General features: G+C 40.5%; 1 protein-coding gene across 1 annotated transcript in view; it reads left to right on the forward strand.

Annotated features, from left to right (window-relative positions):
• SLC17A6 (solute carrier family 17 member 6) overlaps nt 1-21,887 on the forward strand; it is a 40,182-nt gene that overhangs the window by 1,366 nt on the left and 16,929 nt on the right. The window contains exons 2-4 of the mRNA XM_043921033.1: nt 1,510-1,762; nt 3,369-3,487; nt 21,498-21,612. Coding sequence (XP_043776968.1) covers nt 1,510-1,762; nt 3,369-3,487; nt 21,498-21,612 — 487 coding nt within the window. The remainder of the gene's footprint in view (nt 1-1,509; nt 1,763-3,368; nt 3,488-21,497; nt 21,613-21,887) is intronic.

A 21,887-nucleotide genomic window follows, 5' to 3' on the forward strand; every position in this document is an offset into this window, starting at 1 on the left:
CCAATGTGAAAAAAAAAAGATCTCATTAATGGAATTTTACTCTCCTAGAATAAATACATTGCCATATGCTCTAATGCTGGAATTAGACTTTAGGAATAAGTACTAACATAGCTGCAGATAGCTTTATGATCTAGTCCCCAGTTTATATTTTGTAGAATTTGCAAGTCTGACTTTTTTTTTTCCTGGTAGCTTCAAATTGCTTGACAGCTCTCTCCCAAGCTAGGTATTCTTGAAATTGATCTATTTTTTGCTTTCCCTGTGTGTATGAAAATGATTCTGTGTGGCAAGATACATGGTGGATTGGAAAACATCTGCAAATTGTAAACAGAGAAGTTCTTTGTTTAAATATCCATCTCAAAGGTTCACGATGTGTTACCCTTCACATTCCTCTTCTTTTTAATAGAAATTTCACGGATATACTGTGGACCAGAACAGCACTACCAGCTTCTAGTTAAACCATTCCATCACTCTACTTTCCCCTTCCCCCAAGGACAAAGCCCAAAGCGATTGGATCAGAGGGGTGAAATCTTGTGAAACACTATACAAGTTAAAAACAAAACAAAACACAAACAGAAACATAAATCTGGTATCTTCTATCTTGATGTGGGACATCTTCCCAGAGTTGATTTGGGGGCGCGTTCGTGTATCTGGGAATCGCATTGTCTTCAGAAACGGGCCCAGGACATTTTTCGGTGTTTGTAACTGAGATAGTAATGACGCAAGATTGTGAATAATTAATTATTCATGTTCTGGCAGTAGGAAGCTTTGGTGTCGGCCATATGCGGCGGAGGCCTTTGTTTCAAACTCGAGTAAAAAGAGGGAAAAGAGTAAGCTGTGTCACAGGAGAGTAAACGTTGAACTGGCATCCTGGGGTTAGAGGAACGGGAAGGGAGAGGGCGTGACGCTCCCGGAGCGTTCGCAGACCTCCGCGTGGGCGCTGGACGGGACAGGCCTTGGTCCCCGGGGGCTCCCGGGCTCAGCCGGGGACGGCATCCCGGCGTCTTCCGTCCGGGGGGGTTTAACTTAGCCAGAAAGGAAGGGGTACGCGGGTGCAGGAGTGTGCCTGGGCCCGCCGCCGCCGAGCAGCCCTCGGGAGACTGGAGGCCTTAGGAAAGCGACTCGGGTAGAGCGCTGCGGTTGGGAGGCGTCCACACAGGTGCTGAGAAGACGCCGATCGGGTCACCCTTCCTTTCCAAACTGCAGACCCTGAAAGTCAGGCCCAGGCGGTGGGTGTGAATGAATCAAGGCACTGTGGAGTGAATCCCCGAGGGAAGGGGGATTGGCTGCCAGATGATAAAATATTGAAAGTTTAAGAGATGTGGCCGCGGGGAGGGAGCCCGCGAGTCCCTGAAGTCTGGTGTGGCCCCAGCTCCCTAACTCCTGAGGATGGGGAAGGCGGTCAGGGTCCCCCGCCCCCAGATCTGACGGGTTCCGGGAGCTGGGAATGGTCCAGGCGTCAGGGGGTGCCTAACCCCCCGCGCCCTTGCCTCCCCACGCTGTGCCGCGCAGGGTGCTGGAGAAGAAGCAGGACGCCGGGGAGACCATCGAGCTGACGGAGGATGGGAAGCCCCTGGAGGTGCCTGAGAAGAAGGCGCCCCTGTGTGACTGCACGTGCTTTGGCCTGCCGCGTCGCTACATCATCGCCATCATGAGCGGCCTGGGCTTCTGCATCTCCTTCGGCATCCGCTGCAACCTGGGCGTGGCCATCGTGGACATGGTCAACAACAGCACCATCCACCGCGGGGGCAAGGTCATCAAGGAGGTACGCGACGGCTGGCCCGGGGGGGTCGCAGACCCACTTCACCTGTTTGAGCCTCGCTCTCCCCGCCGAATGCGGAGGGCGTGGTTGCCCCTTCAAGGCCCCCTCTAGCCCTGCCCTTCTAGATGGGGCCGAGGCAATGTTATCGATCCCTGTTCACGTTGGAGCACGCCGCTTCCGTTCTGTGGGTCTTCTTTTTCTCCCCAGCAATGTGGAAAATAGTACCTAGCTCAATAGTTTTTTGAGGATAGAGATTTCATACAAGGAGTTGATTCTCAATACAGTCCGCAAAATCTAAATCGAACTATTTTTCTTTTACCGGAGGAATAGAGCAGCAGATCAGTTATTATTTCCCCCCACTCCCTGCAATTCTCGCCCAACATTCTTAATCCTCACAATGAAACAAAACCGAAAAACAAATCAAAGCAACTGTGCACACATATCGACAGTTTTAGCCGAGAGGTCTTTAGGAGCCGCCCTGACTGGCGGACAAAGAGGAGCTTGACAGGCTCAGGTCAACGGGAATCCAGTCCCGCCCGCCCGCAATCTTACGCTGTGCGTTGAGTGGTGCCTAAAGAGAGGGTGGGAAGAGGTCAAAGTCAAGGTCACAGAAGCCCGCGGGTCCGGAGACTTCCTGTAAGGAGACCTGAGCGAATTTAAGTCGGGCAGAGCAAGGGCTGGGGGTTGGGATGATAAATTCGGGATGGGCTGTGGATGGGATACTGTGAGAGCTGATGGGCCCTGGGTTATTCTTGGAGATCCTGCGAAGGGCGTTTGGTTTCAGAATTTTATTCAAAGGGGCAGAAAAAGGGTCTCCAGTTTCCCACACCGAATAAGGCCTCTTTCATCTTTCCGTGCGGATAGTTAGCCCCAGGTTACTGCAAGGTTCACCTCGGATGGCAAGTCACGCTGGCGAGGGCGGAGTTAGGCCCGGACCTTCAGACACACCCCTCTCCTGCTCTTCAGATTACCCCTGAGCGCCACCTCCGTCTCCACTGACTCCCCCTGTTTCCCTGGATTTTCTGAATCTTTCTGGCCCAGGCCCATCCCCACTTTGCAGGGATCCCCACCATCCTTCCCACTAGCTCCTCCGACTTCGGCGCGTTCCATCCCAAGCTCCCCACACCCTCTTCCCCAGCCTCTTCCCAGTTGGGTTCCATTCTCCCAGCGACTCCACCGCTGCAGCCGAACAGGTCGGCCTCGGCTACATGGACCCCGGCCAGGTGTCTCTGTCCCCCGCCAGCGAACAGCATCTCCTCGCGGAGAGTCCTCATTTCCCAAACTCAAGCCCTGCCGGCTCGTCGTTCATAGAGGCGATCCGACCTGCCAGGCAGTCGTCGGGGAGCAAAGTCAAGGCGCCCAGCTTCGCTATTAATCCATTTCAAACGAGCACGGTTTTTCAGTGAAAAGAGGCGTTTCTTCTCTTTAAGAAGGTATAGATTTAATTTTGTTAGGAAACGAACATTAAGCCATCCCCACGACCAGAAGTCAGGGAGTACCTCGGGCGGCGAGGGCCTTTCGGCGGAGAACTACTGATCGTGAATTTCCAGCCCAAAGCCCTGACTAAACGATCTTCCTCCACCTGTTTGTTTTTTCCCTACTCCCATAGAAAGCCAAATTCAACTGGGACCCGGAAACCGTAGGAATGATCCACGGTTCTTTCTTTTGGGGCTATATCATCACCCAGATTCCGGGCGGCTACATCGCTTCTCGGCTGGCAGCCAACAGGTAAAGCTCCGGGGCCCGACGTGGGCGCAGAGAGGTGGGACTTACACCCCCCGAGGGGCAGCGGAAGCTGGGGGCCGGGGCGACAGCTCCGCGGGACTGGGGAACTCCTGGACGAGGTCTCCTAGTCCCCTGGAATCCACGCTCGGGGCTGGAACACGGTGCCTCCTTCCAGAATAAGGCGCCCTCAAGGATGTGGGTGCAGGTTACCGCCGCCCCCTCCCAGCGCGGGCGTAACCGGCTTCTGGTGAAATGGTCGACGTGCCCCGAGGCCTGATAGGTGCTGAGGCCGGCCGGGGAGCCGGGCCGCGGAGACGGTGCCGCCCGGTGCACAAAGGATGGGGGCGTCACTGCGCGCCGCTCCGCTCATCCCTCGGGTACCACGGCTCGGTGACCTCCCGGCAGGGCGCATCGAAAGCCCGCCCAGATGGTGCTCTGGGTCTGCCGGATTTGTTTCTATGGAGCCAGGCGGGATTTCAGGCTCCCCGGGTGCGATTCCACCTGTTAATGAGCTCGGCGGAGTAGGGGCGGGGTGGGGAAGGCGCTCAGCTGCGTCCAGCGGCCTCCAGCCTGGCTGCAGCGGTGACGGCGGCCGGGGTCCTAGCGCCAGCCCTCAAGAGTGCCCCCGCCGGCACCTGCAGAGGCACCCGGAAATGCGAGGCACGACTGATGGGGTGGGGGTGTCAAGGAGCATAGCCTGGCCCTCCGACGGTGAGAAAGAGCTTCATTTGCTTCATTGTGTGCATAATGATAGACAAGACTAAGTACTCCTTAGATCTAAGTGTTAAGCTGAGAAAGAAGAGATGCCCTGGCATTTCCTGGCATTGTTGCATAGTGGTTGGTTGGTGGTTTAGTCGCCAAGTCTTGTCGGACTCTTGCAACTCCATGGGGTTAGCCCGCTAGGCTTCTCCATCCACGGCATTTCCCAGGCAAGAATTCTGGAATGGATTGCCATCCCCTTCTCCAGGGATCTTCCCAACCCAGGGATGGAACCCGGGTCTCTCATATTGCAGGCAGATTCTTTACCCTCTGAACCAACAGGGAAGTCCATTTGCTGCATAGAGACCCCAAATAAAGATTTGGGGTCTTCTTTCAGAGCCTATACCTAGGACTTCACCTCTCTCCCTCCCCACCAAAGGTTAAGTTTTCCTGGGAAGTAATCTAGAACTGGGCACCTCTCTGGTCTTGATCTCCTCTCTGCTTCCCTAAACTGGTCTCTCATCCCTCAGGGACATCTCCCAACCCCCTTCCCTGGCTTTTGTTACCTACTGTCCCATTCAGGAGAGGAGTTTTCCTGCCCCAAATTTCTCAGTCATCTTCAAGGCCTAGGGAGAGATTCTTGGGAATTTATTTTAGGCTTAATGCCCCTAGGGTGAGGATGTTTGTCCTCAAAAATGTTAAGAAGAGAGTGCAATAGACTAGAAATAATGCCTCTTGAATACTGTCTTTACCCTAACATTGTGATGGCTAACACTCAGGCCCAACAGGATAAAAAAAAAAAAAAAAACTTTTAAAAATGGTATCAGTTTAAACTGAAAATTGTTAACTGTGTAGAGAACCCTATTTTATGGATGGATGTATTGACATAGGCAGAAAATTTAAAGGAATATTTTCTTAAATATTACTGGCAATAAATATGTTACATTTTGACTTTTCTATCCCTAATGCAGTGCCAAGAATTTTTTTCCTAAAAATATTTTCCAAAACAAAATAAACTTCCCAGAAAGATACCCCAAACATACATATATAACATATTTTTCACTTCAGTGGAAAACCATGCGTCAATTGACCAAAAAAAAAAAAAAAAGGAAACTCAATAAAAGGTGAAATAAAAATATAATGGCTATGCCTTTAAGTTTTTTTCAGAGTCAAAACCTTCAGCTTGCCAAATGTTAAAATGCTAACATTTTCCTGCCAGGAAAAAACATCAGGGATGCTTTAGCTTTCACTCTTTCTAACACCGGGAGGTCAGTAAACAGGTTTTTCTAGGTTAAAAAAAATGCAAGCTTATTGCTATCACTTGTGTCCTGTCTAGTAAAGACAAGACTGGTGCTGACTCAGGTTCTAATTTATTTGAAGATTTTCCTCAAGAGAAGATGTCCTGAAGCTTAGAATTTTTATTTCGATCCAAAACCACATTATCTTTAAGTAGATATTTAGGAGAGAGAAACATATATATTTTCATATACAATGCTTTGTGTTCTCCAAGGCTGAGAAAACAAAGTCAAAATTCATTGTAAAATATTGTGAACAGAGAAGAAAGTGAACCTGTTCACTTTTTAAGATTTTGATTATCTGCTTTATTTTTAATATTTTTAAAAATATTATTAAAAGCATACAATGAGAAATAGACACTGGAAGCCTCTTGTGAAAACAGGTTTAAAAATGTATAACATTTCCTTTTCTGATTATAAAAGTGTTACATATCAAATAGAAAAAGTATACTAGAAAGAAAGGACAATAAAATTCATACATAACTTAATCACCCAGAAACACTTTGATTGACTAGTTTGGTAAATGTCCAATTAGTCCTGTACATGCTACATAGAATTTTATCTTAGAAGACTTTTTTTTAACATAAAGTTTTAGAAATTTTTTAAATTGGCTTGAAAGATATATGTTTCCATTTTCAAAACAGCAAAAGCAACACAGCAAGACCAATTTTCCACCTATAAGCATTGTGCACCCATTCTGCCTTCCCTACAGACCATTTAATAATAGAACAAGCTTTCCCTTGAGTGGGATGCTGGGGACAGAGTCCTTTCCCTCTTGGTGTAAAAAAAGCTCTCTTTGGAAGTGTTTGCCGTCACTGTTGTGGGTGGAACTGGAATAGAGGAACTGACTCGTGTGGAGACAGCTCCCCTAGAGAGAAGGGCTTCTGGTTACACCTCCTGGCACATTTCTCAATGAAAAACAAACAACAGTGATTTGGCTTCTCCATTTTATGAATTAAGCAAAAACAGCCCCACTCTTGGTCAGAATACAGATTTCTTGGTTCTTTTTCTGGTCTAATTCTCAGTATTCTTGTTTTCCTGCTCAATGAGAAGAGGAGATAGGGGAGTTGTGGGGGGAAGGAAACTGGGTCTCCAGGAAAGCTCCTGAATCATTATTTTCTTTACCTTTCCTTAAAGGGCTATTGCACACCCTGGACAGGAGAATTTAGTCAACTCCCTCTACAGAGGGCTTTAAAGTGGGGAATCAAAGGAAGATTTCTTACAAAATCTGTACTATTTTTCGCTGAGAAGATATTTAATACAGTGATTAAAAAGTACTGGGGGGAAATCAATTTTGTCTTTAAACAATAAGACCGTAGGGCTTATGGTAACTCAAATGCAAATGTGAAATTACTAAAAGCTATCTTGATCTTGCATTTAGAGAGTGATGAGGAGCCTGGTCAATGACTTAATGGAAGAAACAACAAAATTTTTGCAAAGGCATAACCAAAGAAGGTCAGATTTATCAAAGAAAGTTTGGTCAACATTATGTTTTTAGTGGATGATGTTGTATTCACAAAGACTATTCTTGCCTCTGTCTAGGTGGAAATATTATTTAAACTCCATTTAAAAACATTCCCTATTCTGCTCCTGGCCTCCTGATTTCCCAACTCTGCTTTTATTTTTTAGGTAGCACTACTGCCAGCTATCTTTACCAGTATTTTTCTTAGTGACCTATAACTAAGAAATAGCTGCTTTTCTACAATAAAATGTAAGCTCCGTGAGTGCAAGAAGTTTTGTCGTGTATTAACACCACTATATCTCTAGCATCTCAAAGAGCCTGGCTCATGATAGATACTTGTTGAGCAAATGAAATAAATATCTCAACAAAGTGTTTTGTACTTTAGCTATAGATTCTAAAGCCAATAGGTTTATGTTCAGACTCCTGAATGTACTACTTAATAACCAAATGGCATGAAACATTATTTAAGCTCTCTGAGCCTTGGTTTGTATTTCTGTAAAAGGAGTTAGTTAAACTATTTACCTGGTAGGAGTATCATGACAGCTAAATAAGAGAATATGTGTAAAATTCTTAAGCATGCCTGGTACTCAATAATTGTTGACTGTTATTTATTTCTCATAGCATTTTATATTCAGAAAAAAATGAAAGAAAAAAGCCCTGATCATTCAGTATCATTTGTGTTTAAATTTGCCTTAAGAATTAGTAATGCAAGAAGATTATTTGTCTTGTGATAAAAATAGCTCTTTTCTCATATTTCTGCCTTTAAAATTATTTTCCCATACACATTATTTATAGTTAAAATTATTGTTTGCTGAAAGGGCCATAAGTCTCAGGTAAAGGCTTGTAAACAGCTGTCTTAAAAAATACTTTTAGCCACCAGTGTAAGGGTTGTAGAATTTCAGTATATGGAATCTTTTTGAATTCTAGCCAGGCATTATAAATACACTTAGAGAAATCCATATGTTTGAGGTTAGACTTCTCTGATGAAAATTAAAGATTATTTCCCACACCCCTATTCTTTATTCAAAGAGAGTTCAGTTCCTAGTGGAACATTTTATCTTTTCAGATATTCTTGGGTTTCTAACTTGACTTTTGCTAAAGGGAAAACAGTTCTTTATTCAGATAACAAACTGACCATTACATGTATCTATAGCATATAGTGAACTCCCAATAACAGGAAGAACAGAAAGTGAAGAAGAACTAAAGAGCCTCTTGATGAAAATGAAAGAGGAGAGTGAAAAAGTTGGCTTAAAACTCAACATTCAGAAAACTAAGATCATGGCATCTGGTTCCATCACTTCATGGCAAATAGATGGGGAAACAATGAGAGACTTTATTTTTTTGGGCTCCAAAATTACTGCAGATTATGACTGCAGCCATGAAATTAAAAGACACTTGCTCCTTGGAAGAAAAGCTATGACCAACCTAGACAGCATATTAAAAAGCAGAGACAGTACTTTAGAGACAGGTTCATCTAGTCAAAGCTATGGTTTTTCCAGTGGTCATGTAAGGATGTGACAGTTGGACTATAAAGAAAGCTGAGTGCCAAAGAATTGATGCTTTTGAATTATGGTGTTAGAGAAGACTCTTGAGAGTCCCTTGGACTGCAAGGAGATCCAACCAGTCCATCCTAAAGGAAATCAGTCCTGAATATTCATTGGAAGGACTGATGCTGAAGTTGAAACTCCAATACTTTGGCCACCAGATGCAAAGAACTGACTCATTGGAAAAGACCCTGATGCTGGGAAAGATTTCAGGCAGGAGGAGAAGGGGATGACAGAGGATGAGGTGGTTGGATGCCTTCACCGATGTGATGGACATGAGTTTGAGTAGGCTCTGGGAGTTGGTGATGGACAGGGAAGACTGGCATGCTGCTGTTCATGGGGTCACAAAGAGTCAGACACGACTGAGCAACTGAACTGAACTGAACTGAGGGTTCAACTCATTTGATCCTCTCATTTTATCCATTGGTCAAGGAAATAGAAAATCAGGGAGGTGGTGACTTGTTCAAAGTCACAAAGAGATTGTGACTAAAACTCAGGTGTCCAGTAATACATGACCACAACCTCTCTCTACATTGAAAGTTGACATATTATATGGTTTATCACAAAATTGACTTTCAGTAGCAAGTTGAGCCCTCTACTCTCTGAATGAATGCCTACAATCTATCATGCCCTAAATCCAGGACAGAAATCCATGAATTAGAGAGAGAAGCCTTTAGCAGTCCCTAGGGATTCTTAGATTTTTGTGGCAGGAGAAACATACTGTATTTGCGTGTGTGTGTACTGGCTCCCAAATGATTTAGCCATAACACAAGTGATTCTGTTCTTTTCCCTGCAAAAGGCAAAATCCAAAGTTGATAACGACTTAGACAAATAGTGTGATTTTTCTGGAGGAAAAAAACCTGGTATTTGGAACTTTTTCTACTGATCCAGCCCTTTGGCAATTTAAGCTTCTAGAAGATTGTAGAGATTTGAGCATGACTGCGATAGTTTAGACCCTTTGTCTAGAAGAAAGAGGTTCTTGCTTGCAACTTTAATTGATACAGCCTAGTGTGTACTACTGCTATAAAGAAGAGAGGATTTATACTTAAAAATTAGCAAATTCTAATGTATGGATTATAGAACTGCTTACTAATGTGCATTTGCATTTATAAAAGTGGAATTGCATAAACTTTAGATAAATATTCCGGCTTGCCTGATTATGAAAACTCCTCTTGTGAGAATGATTTTCAGAAAGAGGAACAAAGATACTTTAAACACAATGCCTTCATAGTTTAAGCCCAGAGAGAAATAATTTTGCTGGTACTATTCTGTCATTTTCTTTCACAAAAATAAAATAATGAAGATATTTCTTATGATAAGCACTGGAAATAGATTCTTAAGTCTCATCACCACACTCTCTCTGTCTCACCTATCATCTTCTGTCCTCTACATTTACTTAGCCATTGCAACATTGATTGCATGCAGGGGTTTCTTACCTCTTCCAATGAGGAACATTTACAAATTCTTTTTGGTGAGAAAATAATTCAGACTGTGACTATAAAGCCTGCTGCAAAATACCACCATCTTGCTATGAGGGAACTGGTTCATAGTGATCCAGTCCTTTAGGGCCAGAGGTGACTATCTCTATTTCAGTCATCTGGCTGCCTATCAAACATCTAGCCATTTTCCCATTGTGGGCTCTATAGGTTTGGTATCTGGGGCAATGCAGAAAAGGCCTTCTTTTCTTCTGACAAAAGAAATACCCTTTCCAGGAGATGAATAGATGTATCGGGGAGGAGGGGTCCCTGAGGGTTTGCACGTGGTTTGCTGACACGGGCTTCTCTGGCCTTCCAGTCGCCTCTCCTCCCGCCCTTACTAGGTCTGGCTTCCGCTGCGGGTTGCCACGTCCTACTACGCAGTGCAGAAGCAGCCTCTGGGGGAGGGACATGATTTTGAGGGAGGAGAGTCAGGTGGGCAGCTGGTAGAATGATTCTCCTGCTGCCATATGCCACAGTTGGGGCTGTCTAATTTCTCTGTCATGAGTGATGAAGTCATTTTTACAACATAATGAGGTACCAAGGGACCCAGAGGGCTGGCTTGCGCTTGTGTATTCCTTTTTTAATTTGGGAATGGGAGCATCAGATGTGACAAAGGGAGGCACCCGAGCCCTGATTTGATTAGATTAAATCCATTAAACAGCCTGGCTCAGTCTATTCCTACAGATCCTCTCCAAGAGGATTAGTGCCCCCACCTGGGGTGAGAAACTGTAGATCCTTGTTAAGTGACAAGCCCCTGCCCAAATGGAAACTGATTGATTGATTGCAGGAAAATAGATATCATCTGTAGAAATGACAAGTCACCAGTGTTCCTGTCACCTCTTCCAGGCAAATACTTGTCGGGTGGGCTTGATATGTGAGGTTGTTTGTGGCTATGGGTCATAGAAAAAAGAAGATGACTGGGAATTTCACAGCGAACTCACTGTGGGTCACACTGAATGTTAATCATCAGGCAGGTTGTGATGCTGGTTTTCACCAACCGCATTTGCTTTTTCAGATGTTTCTGTAGCAGGGATACTGTATGTTTCTCCGTTCTGGTTATCTGTTTATAATAGAGAACATCTCTCTCTCTCACACACACACTTATACAGACACGCACACCTTTCCTCTTTTTTTGTCTTACAGTTTGAAATGATTATATTCTCTTACATATAATCACTTTAAGGGTATGTGTGTATGTATAACAGAGGAGAAACAAGTAAAATGAGGTTTTAACTTGAAAATAAGCAAATTGAATTCATCTTAGTATGTCATTTACTGCAAAGGAAATCATGAGGAAAACAATTTTAAGTAGCTTTCAAGCAGTTCATCATTTTGAAAAGCAATCTTAATAAGCAAATGCTGTCATTTCATTACACAGATATTTTAATGATGCTCTTTGATACATTTAGAGCATGAATTAGTTTCTAATCCCGGTCTCTAGGCATAGAAAAGTTAAGGATTTTTTATATTTACTTTTGCATATTTCTTTGCTTTTTTCCCTCAACCCAACAACACCAAAATTTACACCAGGAGTGGATATTTTTTAGGTAGCACCTTAGTTGCCAGTTATAAGGAGAAGGGCTTTAAACAGAATAAAATATAATTTTAGTTGAGGTTCCTCTTATTACTTTGAACTTCAAGTTCATCAATATTTATCTAATTAATGATGACATATTTTGACTATTAGATAAAGCAATGTTTTAGTTTAGTTCATTGCTACAAAATTAGTATAATTTGCTAGAAGTTGCATTGATTGCTTGTTTTTATATATAATACTGATATAAATATACTGATATAAATATACTGCCTGATATTACCTATACTGATATAAATATTGTTTGATATTATTGAGAATGTACATTTACAAGTCAGAAAATTAAGCAAGTTATTTTAAAATGAAAATATATTTATTTGGCAAATGTATTTCTACAATATATTTTTATGTAAAATATAATATTTACTTTTCTTCACATTATTCACCTTTATTTGGAAGCAGATGTGATCAGATCTTACATGAGTTTCTTAATTGAAATGGATTATAAAGCAAAAAACAAAACAAACGGAAAACTCAGGCTATAGATCAGAAACTGGATTAATTTTACAAATGTGTAATTGGTTAATTATATTGAATAAAATCTTAAATGTCTATTCTATAATCATCAATTCATTAAAATATTCTCAGATAAAATACATTTCTATTTACATTTTACAGTTTAACATTTAACCTATGGAGAGACATTGAAAACCCACCTGCGAAAAAGCTATAGTGGAATTTCAAAAGACAAAAGGGTTATAAAAATTAACCTGAAAAATAAATATTTTCTTTGAGCTCCTGAAGTCAAGCAGTAGCATGGCTGTTTAACTTATATGATACTGTAGGGGACAACCTTCTCCTAACCCATAGTTAAAATGAACCCAGAAACCTAGCTCTTATATTAAAATGGGGGAAAATAGAAAGCCAGCTCTACTGAGTAGCAACACAGAAGAGACACTCTAATCATGTAAAGTGGAGTGGGAGGTGAATGGTTATCAGAAGAGCTTTTCAATCAATGTGAGGTAGATCATTCAGGTATAAAGTTTCTTCTTCTCCCTAAATAGTACAAACAGTATATTTGTATTGGAGGTGGGAAGAAAAGGGATATGAAATATAAATTGTCTTCATAATTGCCTTTGTTCTCCATTTCAAGAGGCAGATGCCAATTGCAATTAGAATTAAACAAATTAATAAATATACATATAACTAAACTTTTTATATATCATCATTCTTCCTTACAGCAACTCTATCAGGCAGACATTCTTATATATTGAAAGACATTGTGTTACTGATCAGAGAACTGAACAGAATAGCAGAGGAACTTTCCCAAAGATCACTACCTGGTAAAAGGAAGACAAGTCTTTTGATCAGAGGATAAACTTGAAAAACAGATGATGGTGGGTATTATTTTCAAATGCAGTTGTGTGTCAAAGTAGAGACTAGTGCTAGGCAAATAAAACACACAAGAATAGTAAACGTTTCTTAGTACACAATCTATTTACTATTTCTTCAACTTCTTTATGTTCAATGCTTTTACTTTTTTTTTGTAACATCAAGCCAAACAAACATGATGACTGTCAAGCATGATACAACAAGCACAACTACATTAAATACTGATAACTAGAGAAATTCTTTAGGAGGGCAGTGTATCACCTCGGAAACATTACCACCTAATTTGATTTTGAAAGCAGAGCTTAAAGACAGTCATTTCAGGAGCTGAAATGAAGATGTGCTGAATAGAAAGTGTAACGGCCGTTGATTTTAGTATATCCCACAGTGTTGTTTGGAAGACTGAAGGATGAGGCCACACTGGGCCACGCACTTGCTATTTCAAGTGCAGATTTAGCCAGAGGAATATTCTCAATTCTATTAGTCCAGAACTACTATCCTGCAGTTATTCTAGGGAGTAACTCAGCTTTCTAGGATTGTTAGAATACCCAGAACAGTAGCTTGTGCCCATTAAAGACTCCAGAACAAATAAATGGTCAATTGATCTTAAAGGCTATTGGGATAAAGAAGGCTCAAGGAAGAAAGACTTGTCATCACCTACATAGAGGGAAGGCAAGATATCATTTCCCTGGATTTAAAATCTTTATACAAAAGGAGCTGGTGATTGTTTCTTAAGCACATGCCACATGCAAAGTATTCTGCTACCATCCAGGAATTTGAAGAAATAAAAGACGTAGACTGTGTTGTCCAAGAGACACAAATAATGTGGAGGATCTTGGGTTAAGTCTTTTGAAAGTGATCTACAGTGCTTTAGAAATATCTGAGAGAGACAGTTGGAAAAGAAAAGTATGTATGTGTGTGCGTGTGTGTGTGTATGGTGGGTAGGTATTGAAGGCAAGTGTGTAGAGGATACCAAGATAAGTAAAACTGATCTGAAGAAGACTGTCAGTTTTATTTGCTTGTTTCCTGTCAGATATTTAAAATAGGCTGTTGAGGCACAGATTGACAGACTGATGTATTTCAGTCCACACTATGTGCCCTCAGAATGGGAGCTAAGATTCAGGCACTTTAAGCTTCTAGAATTTCAGGATGATACAAGACAACTTTCAATCCATGGTCACAGGAATAGCATTATTAATTAGAGCAAAAACATTCTGGAGGAAAAAGACAGACAATAACAGTTCTCTGGAGAACTCTGTTGAATATTAGGGAGTTTCTATATCATGATAGCTGATATTATAAACCACTTACTGTTAACCAGATACTGTCTCCTTTCATAATTGATTCATTTAATCTTCATGATAATCCCTTAAAGTATGAAGATACATTATCTCCACTTAACAAATGAAGGTTAGGCTTAGAGAATTCAAGTAGTAACAACTGCACAAGATCAGATCTAGTAAGAAATTAGAGTTGGAAGTTGAATTCATACAGTGTAACCATAGAACGTGTATTCTTAACTAATGTTATGTCCTACTGTTTATATGTTCTGAAGAAAAATATGGCAGTCACTCGATCAGTTTGGTTAATGAAGTGAAGTGAAGTGAAAATCAGTCATGTCCGACTCTTTGAGACCCCCATGGACTATACAGACCATGGAATTCTCTAGGCCAGAATACTGGAGTAGGTAGCCTTTCCCTTCTCCAGGGGTTCACTTCACCCTTGCTGTTCCCCTCTATAGTAAAAGGTAAGGCTCTTATTTCAGCTATGACAAGCTCTGTTCTCTCTGGGCCTTTCCCTTGCCCCAGATCTGTCTATTCTGTGAAGGCTGGGGGGAATATCTAGCATAATACTGCTAAATCAGTTATTCTCATATCAAGAAAAGCAACATCAACACCACCATGGTACATGTTAGAAATACAAACTCTCAGGCACCACGCCAAGCTAGGATATCAGAAGCTCTGGCCCAGCCCTCTGTGTTTGAACACGCTCCCTAAAGTGATGTTCATACATGAGGAACTCTAGAAATCATAGTGCTAAACTATGCTACATTCCAGAACTTTTTTTCCATACTCAGTTTTCCTATTTCTTTGACTCCTTTTCTGAAGCTTAGATTTTGTTCATAGAAGGACAAAATCCTCCTCAAATGAGCTCTCTATTTAACTACTTACTTCAAATCAAACTACTAGGTATACATTAAATGTTACAAAGATGTAAAACACATCACAGGAAATATAGGCATTAGTTTATAATGACTTGGCATGAATTTTAGTCTATAAAATATTTAATCCCTATGTTGTACACCTGAAACTAGTATAATGTTGTAAGTCAACTGCACTAAATAAATAAGCAGACAAACCATAGGAGGGACAGAATAGAATTCTACTCTCACTCCCCACTGCTGTGATCATTCATCGTTCAATAACATTTTGGTCTTTCAGAGTTTTTGTTATTTTATCTGCTGCTGTTGGCACTATTAGGGCTAGTATCTGTTCTGCCACTATTGAAGTACAATATAGCTTAGGGGTTAAGTACTTAGAATCTACAACCAGACTGAGTCATTATAAGACATAGTTCTCCACTTAAAGTGCCTATGTGACTTCAGCAACTTATTTAACTCACCGGGACTTGGTTATTTTATCCATGAAATGAGAATGGTAGTGGTAGTCCTCTAATATAGTTGTTAGTTTAAAATGAGAATCTGGAATAGGGCCTGGCACACAACTAGCACGATACCATTGACTGTGATTATTTCTCCCTGACTGACTCACATTTATGGATTTATTTTTATGTGCCAGGCACCAGTCTAAGCCTTTTAGGTATATCGTTTCATTTAGCCTCACAACAACCCTATGAAGTGTGATAGACTAATACAATCATTGATCAACTCCTAACACCTTTTATTTTATTTTATTTTTTCTCCTAACACCTTTTAAATGCTTAGGATATGTCAGACATTCTTCTGGGTCCTTAACTGGTAATAAATCATAGGTTCTATAAATATCCCTGTTTTGTAGATGAGGATTGAAGCATAGAGAATAAAGTGCCCTGTTCAAGATCACTCAAGTAGTAAGTGACAGAAATGGACTTTGAATCTCAGATGCCTGGCCATAGTACACATGATCTAGACCATTACATTCCTCTTTATAGACAAGAAATCAGAAGCCTAATGAGGTTAAGTAACTTTCCAGTCACATAGTTATTAACCAGCAAAGCTAGAATCTTACAAAAATTTCTGTACAATATTGATGTCACCTTTTCTTCCTCTCCCACTTTAGTGACTTTGACCACTTTACTCCCCTGCAAGCCTTCCTCTTATCTGAACTTACTTGCATGCTTCTCACCTTCTGTCTCCCTGACTTCATCATTTCCTACCCCCTCAATTTCAGTAAGCTTTTCATGTTTACTTAACTTCAGGGGCATAATTGCATTCCCTCTGTGGTCACCCTAAACTCGACCATCTCCAAGATGCCATGGACTTATGATTTCTTCTCTTGCCTTCCCTGTTGTCTCTACACCTACGTAAACCCTCGTTACAATTTCCCTGTTCATCGTCTCACTCCTAATGTTCTACTCACGTGTATCACTATGTTCAGCCATTTTCAATTCTGCCTTTGTTTGGATATGTAATGTAATCTCTTCCATGTTTTGAAACTTTGCTGACTCATTTCCTCTTTGGAATGTCTTCATCCTTTTTCATATTAATCTTCCAAAACCCAACTTTAAAGTTCCCTCCTGAAGGACTTGTTTCCTTGTCATGCCAGCTGGAATGGACTTTCCCCTCCTTTGCTTTCCATGTGCACTCCCGTTATGGCCTTTAGTGTATGTTGTTTTTTGGCTAGTTATCTTTCTTTGGCTCTTCTACTACACATAGAGCATCTTTGTCTTTTTCTAGGTGCCTAGTTGCATCATGTGGGCTCTCTTGGTGGGTCAGCAGTAAAGAATCTGCCTGCCAATGCAGGAGACACAGATTTGATCCTGGGGTTGGGAAGATCCCCTGGAGAAGGAAATGGTAACCCACTCCAGTATCTTGCCTGGGAAATCTCATGGACAGAGGAGCCAGGTGGGCTGCAGGCCATGGGGTCCCAAAGAGTCAGACACGATTTAGCCACTAAACAACAATAACAACAAGTTGCATCTTGTAGATAAAAGAGCAGAGATTTACAGAGGTTAGATTTACATGGAGAGATTTACTCTCCATGTCAGAGAAATGTTTGGAATTCAGATATCAGCTCTATTGCTTGCTTTTTTCTCTTACAAAGTCTGTCTGTAGTCTCTGATTTGTAAAATGAAAGGAAGGTGTAACTCAGAGTTGTTGTGAGGATTAAATGAATTAATGTAGGTGGAGAAAGTATAGTAAGTGCTCTGTAAATTTTGGCTCCCTTTTCCTCCTCAACATAGTACCCTAAATATAGTCTCATAGAGGTTTGGAGTGTGAAAGCATAAATCAATGTTGAATGAAGTGGCTGTCTCAATTTTGACTATCTGTAGTACATTAAGAAAAATGTAAAGACTTTCCATATTGGTCAAGAATTTTGATAATCATAATTTTAATTACTTGGATATTGATTTAGATATCATTTTCATAAAATTAGAAAAAAAACAGATTCTGAAAAGTTTTATGAATTATATTCTTAAATAGTTAGAAAAAGTCAATCCACTTTTATAATGCAATGGCCACTAATAATAAAAAGGATGGCTAAACAAATTAAGAAAATTAAAACTAGGAAGCATTTAGAAATGTCACATATTATATAATTAGAAACACTATTCAGGGTAAGAATGGAAAATAAACATTGAAAGTAATCTACTGACATTTTTAATCTCAGGAATAGTGTGATGTCAAGTAACTTTGTGAAGATGAGTGTTTAAATTTGCAATTAAATTCTGAAACACATTACTGACTGTATATTATGTGCATAATTAGTTGTAAATCCCAGCAGCAAAACCCACTGAACTTGGAATTATATAGACTAGATTTGAAGCAAGATCCCTCTACTTAGAGCTGCTTAACAACTTGGGCAAGTGATATCACTTACTTACTTCATCTAGAAAATGGGTATATTAATAATGCCATGTCATTGGGTTGTTAGATTTTTGGTATGTGAAGTATAAGCATGATGTCTCACCAGTTGAATAACCACTCATTAAATTTAGTTCTGACTACAGTATGCGTTGAGTAACGAATAGTTCATGATTGATTCAGCTTTACTGGCAGACGATTGTGTCCCCCAAGGGACATTTTGTGATTTCTGGGGACATTTTTGGTTGTCACTGTCTGAAGGCATGTGCTACTGGCATCTCGTGCATAAAGGTTGGGGTGCTGTTTACATCATCATACAATGCACAGGAATACATCCCACAATAAAGAATTTTACCCATCTCAGAGTATCAAGTGTGGAGGTTGAGAAACCCTAAACTAAAAAAAGATAAAATTAATCTCTCTCCAGTTTATCTAGAGATAGCAGTGTTTTAAACTCTTTCAAATAGGCAGAAAGAAACTGATGATTGAAAGCTATAAAATAAATGCCATGCATCATTCTTTCAAAATAAGTATTATAAAAGAAGACATATATTAGATAAGCCTGTTAAAAAAACATATATATATATATATATATACACACACACACATACATATATATATATATATTTGCAAACCTTAGCATGCACATGCAAAATTATCACCTGGACTGCTTATTACAACAGATTTCCAGGCTTCACTCTTAGCACATTCTGTTTTGGAAAGTCTGGAGTAAGAAGTCTGCATTTTTAATAAGCACTCCAGGGAATTCTAATGCATCTGGTTCATGGACAACAGTTTGAAGGAATTCTTCCAAAGAGCTGAATGGGGTAGTTGGATGTATAACTCATATAAACACTTTTGAAACTCCTTTAGCATTATGTAGCTCTGGTTCTCTTTATCCTTGATGTCTTAAGTAGCCTCAGTCTCATTTTTATTGAGCATGATAAGGAAAGTAAGATGGAGCTACAGAAACAACAGTGGTTTTCCAATATACAGAAACCTACCCATAAACCCAAACCTCCTGTGTCATCTTCTCTCTCTGCTTTCACCCTTTCTGGCGCACAGGTTCAACATTCAAACTCGCAGAACGGGGGAAAGACTTTGGCTTTGGGGATTGGGTACCATTTACCACTAGGTCCAGGAAACTTGCTACATACACTCCCTTGTATCTAGTTCTTCTCAGCCCTAAAGGAAACCTCCAAAATGTTCTGGAGTTTCCACATAAGAGCATGTGGATTTCAGTCTTGAGATAGGTGAAAATTCAACTGAAAATAATGAAGGATAAAAATACATTTTTGATCAATTTTAATAACAATTTTGAGTTTTTATATTTTAAAGACAGGATATGGGATTTTTGCATTTAATTTCTAGAAAGTAAATCCATAGTTGGCAGAAGTTTAATATCGCCTGGCATTTTAATGGGGATAATCATTTCTAGAAATAAAAAGTTTCTATTTTGTGCCACACATTTAGGAAATAAGTTACTCTGACTCAGAGCCAAAGATACCTATTCAGGAAACAGCACACAGGAAGAACAGAAGAGAATATTCACCTCTTGAGTGACTGTTTACCTCGGTGAAGAAAAGCCATTGAGGACAGGTGGATTATTGAGCTATAGCAAGTAAACAAAACTTTGTGGCCCAGTCTATGATTCATAGAAAAAAGCTGATCCACTTCAGCCCTTCATAAAGTCCTTTCTCAAATTTCAGTAGCAGATTAATAATGATCAAGGCTCTTTCAGAAACTCATGTCTTTAACAGTTATATTTAAACATGCTCCTAGAAAAATGAGAACTTCTATGATGCAGCCAATTTTGACTGAAGTCAAGGTTCAATGTTTGCCTTGAAAAAAATTTCTGAGAACACACAGCTTAGCTCACTAAAGATAATGTGTCCTCAAATTTCTCTGCAAGACAAATTTCTAAAGTTACGTGGTTAAGGGGATATTTTTCTTGCTTCAGTTCAGTTCAGTTGCTCAGTCATGTCCAACTCTTTGCGACCCCATGAACCGCAGCACACCAGGCCTCCCTGTCCATCACCAACTCCCAGAGTCCACCCAAACACATGTCCATTGAGTTGGGGATGCCATCCAACCATCTCATCCTCTGTCGTCCACTTCTCCTTCCTTCAATCTTTCCCAGCATCAGGGTCTTTATGAAAGATTTTTTTGGTTAATAATGGAATATAATTTTTACTTGTAGATGGATAAATGTGTTAGCAATTCTATTTTGAATTGTTTATTTGTATGCAAAGAGATGTGTACCCAGAACCCCTCCACTCAACCACCTACACAGAAAAAAAAAAGCAAACCTGAGGTAGATATATGAAGTGTTAATTATTTCTATTTTAAAAATATGTCCTATGGGAGCTGCTCATGAGATCTGGGGAGCATTTACATATGATTCCCTTCATAAAATTTTATGAATGGTGTTATAATTTCCATATGTCAAGGCATCACGCTAGACACAACTCTGTTTAGGCACTTACTATTTCTTCAGCAGCTGTCCAGTGAGTATCTCCTATGTATCAGGCACTGTGCTAGGCATTAGGGATACAACAGTGTATCTGAAAAGCAAGCTCTTGCCCTTCAGCAGCTTACATTGTAGAAGATTTATAGACTCAAACCATATACAGTGCTTGATTAACTATTTACAATTTGTAGTTATATCTATGAAGAAAGTGACTAAAATTAAGTATAAACAGATTTATTTAGTTTAGTTCAGTTGCTCAGTTGTGTCCGACTCTGAGACCCCATGGACTGCAGCACACCATGCTTCCCTGTCCATCACCAACTCCTGGAGCTTGCTCAAACTCATATCCACCAAGTCGGTGATGCCATCCAACCACCTCATTCTCTGTCATCCCCTTCTCCTCCTGCCTGCAGTCTTTCCCAGCATCAGGGTCTTTTCCAAGGAGTCAGTTCTTCACATCATGTGGCCAAAGGATTGGAGTTTCAGCTTCAGCATCAGTCCTTCCAATGAATATTCAGGACTGATTTCCTTTAGGATGGACTGGTTGGATCTTCTTGCAGTCCAAGGGACTCTCAAGAGTCTTCTCCAACACCACAGTTCAAAAGCATCAATTCTTCGGCACTCAACTTTCTTTATAGCCCAACTCTCACATCCATACATGACTACTGGAAAAACCATAGCTTTGACTAGACGGACCTTTGTTGCCAAAGTAATGTCTCTGCTTTTTAACATGCTATCTAGGTTGGTTATAGCTTTTCTTCCAATGAGCAAATGTCTTTTAATTTCATGGCTGCAGTCACCATCTGCAGTGATTTTGGAGCCCCCCCAAAATAAAGCCTCTCACTGTTTCCATTGTTTCCCCATCTATTTTCCATGAATTGATGGGACAAGATGCCATGATCTTTATTTTTTGAAATTTGAGTTTTGTGCTTCAAATAATGTAGCAGTTCAAGATAGTCCAATATCTATTTGCAATGGCTAGCCAATCCAGTTCAGAACATTCTTATTCTTTTAGAAAGAAAAAAACAAAAACCAAAACAAAACACAGTCTATCTTGAAATTGCTTGTAATTAACTTGATCTGAGAAATGTAGATCTGTTAACTCCTTTTATTTTTCAGGGTTTTCGGAGCTGCCATACTTCTTACCTCTACCCTGAATATGTTAATCCCATCAGCAGCCAGAGTGCATTATGGGTGTGTCATCTTTGTTAGGATACTGCAGGGACTTGTTGAGGTATGGAACTACAGGATGACATCATTTTAAGGTTGGCATGCTGATAAGAATCAGAAGATTATCTTTGTTTTGACCTACAAATACATTGTATTGGGTTGTGTCTACATGGTGCTAAAAAAATTGGAAAAGTTAGAAATCAAGTATCTTTAAATGATGACAAACTACCACTGTGACTGTGTATCCCACTTCTTTAGAACTGAGTGATATTGAAGTGTTTAGTGACTGACTTTAAAAAAAAAAAACAAGCAGGTGTTTTTGTTAATGTGCTGTGATAA

The sequence above is a fragment of the Cervus elaphus genome, chromosome 2 (assembly GCF_910594005.1).
Source record: "Cervus elaphus chromosome 2, mCerEla1.1, whole genome shotgun sequence".
NCBI lineage: Eukaryota > Metazoa > Chordata > Mammalia > Artiodactyla > Cervidae > Cervus > Cervus elaphus.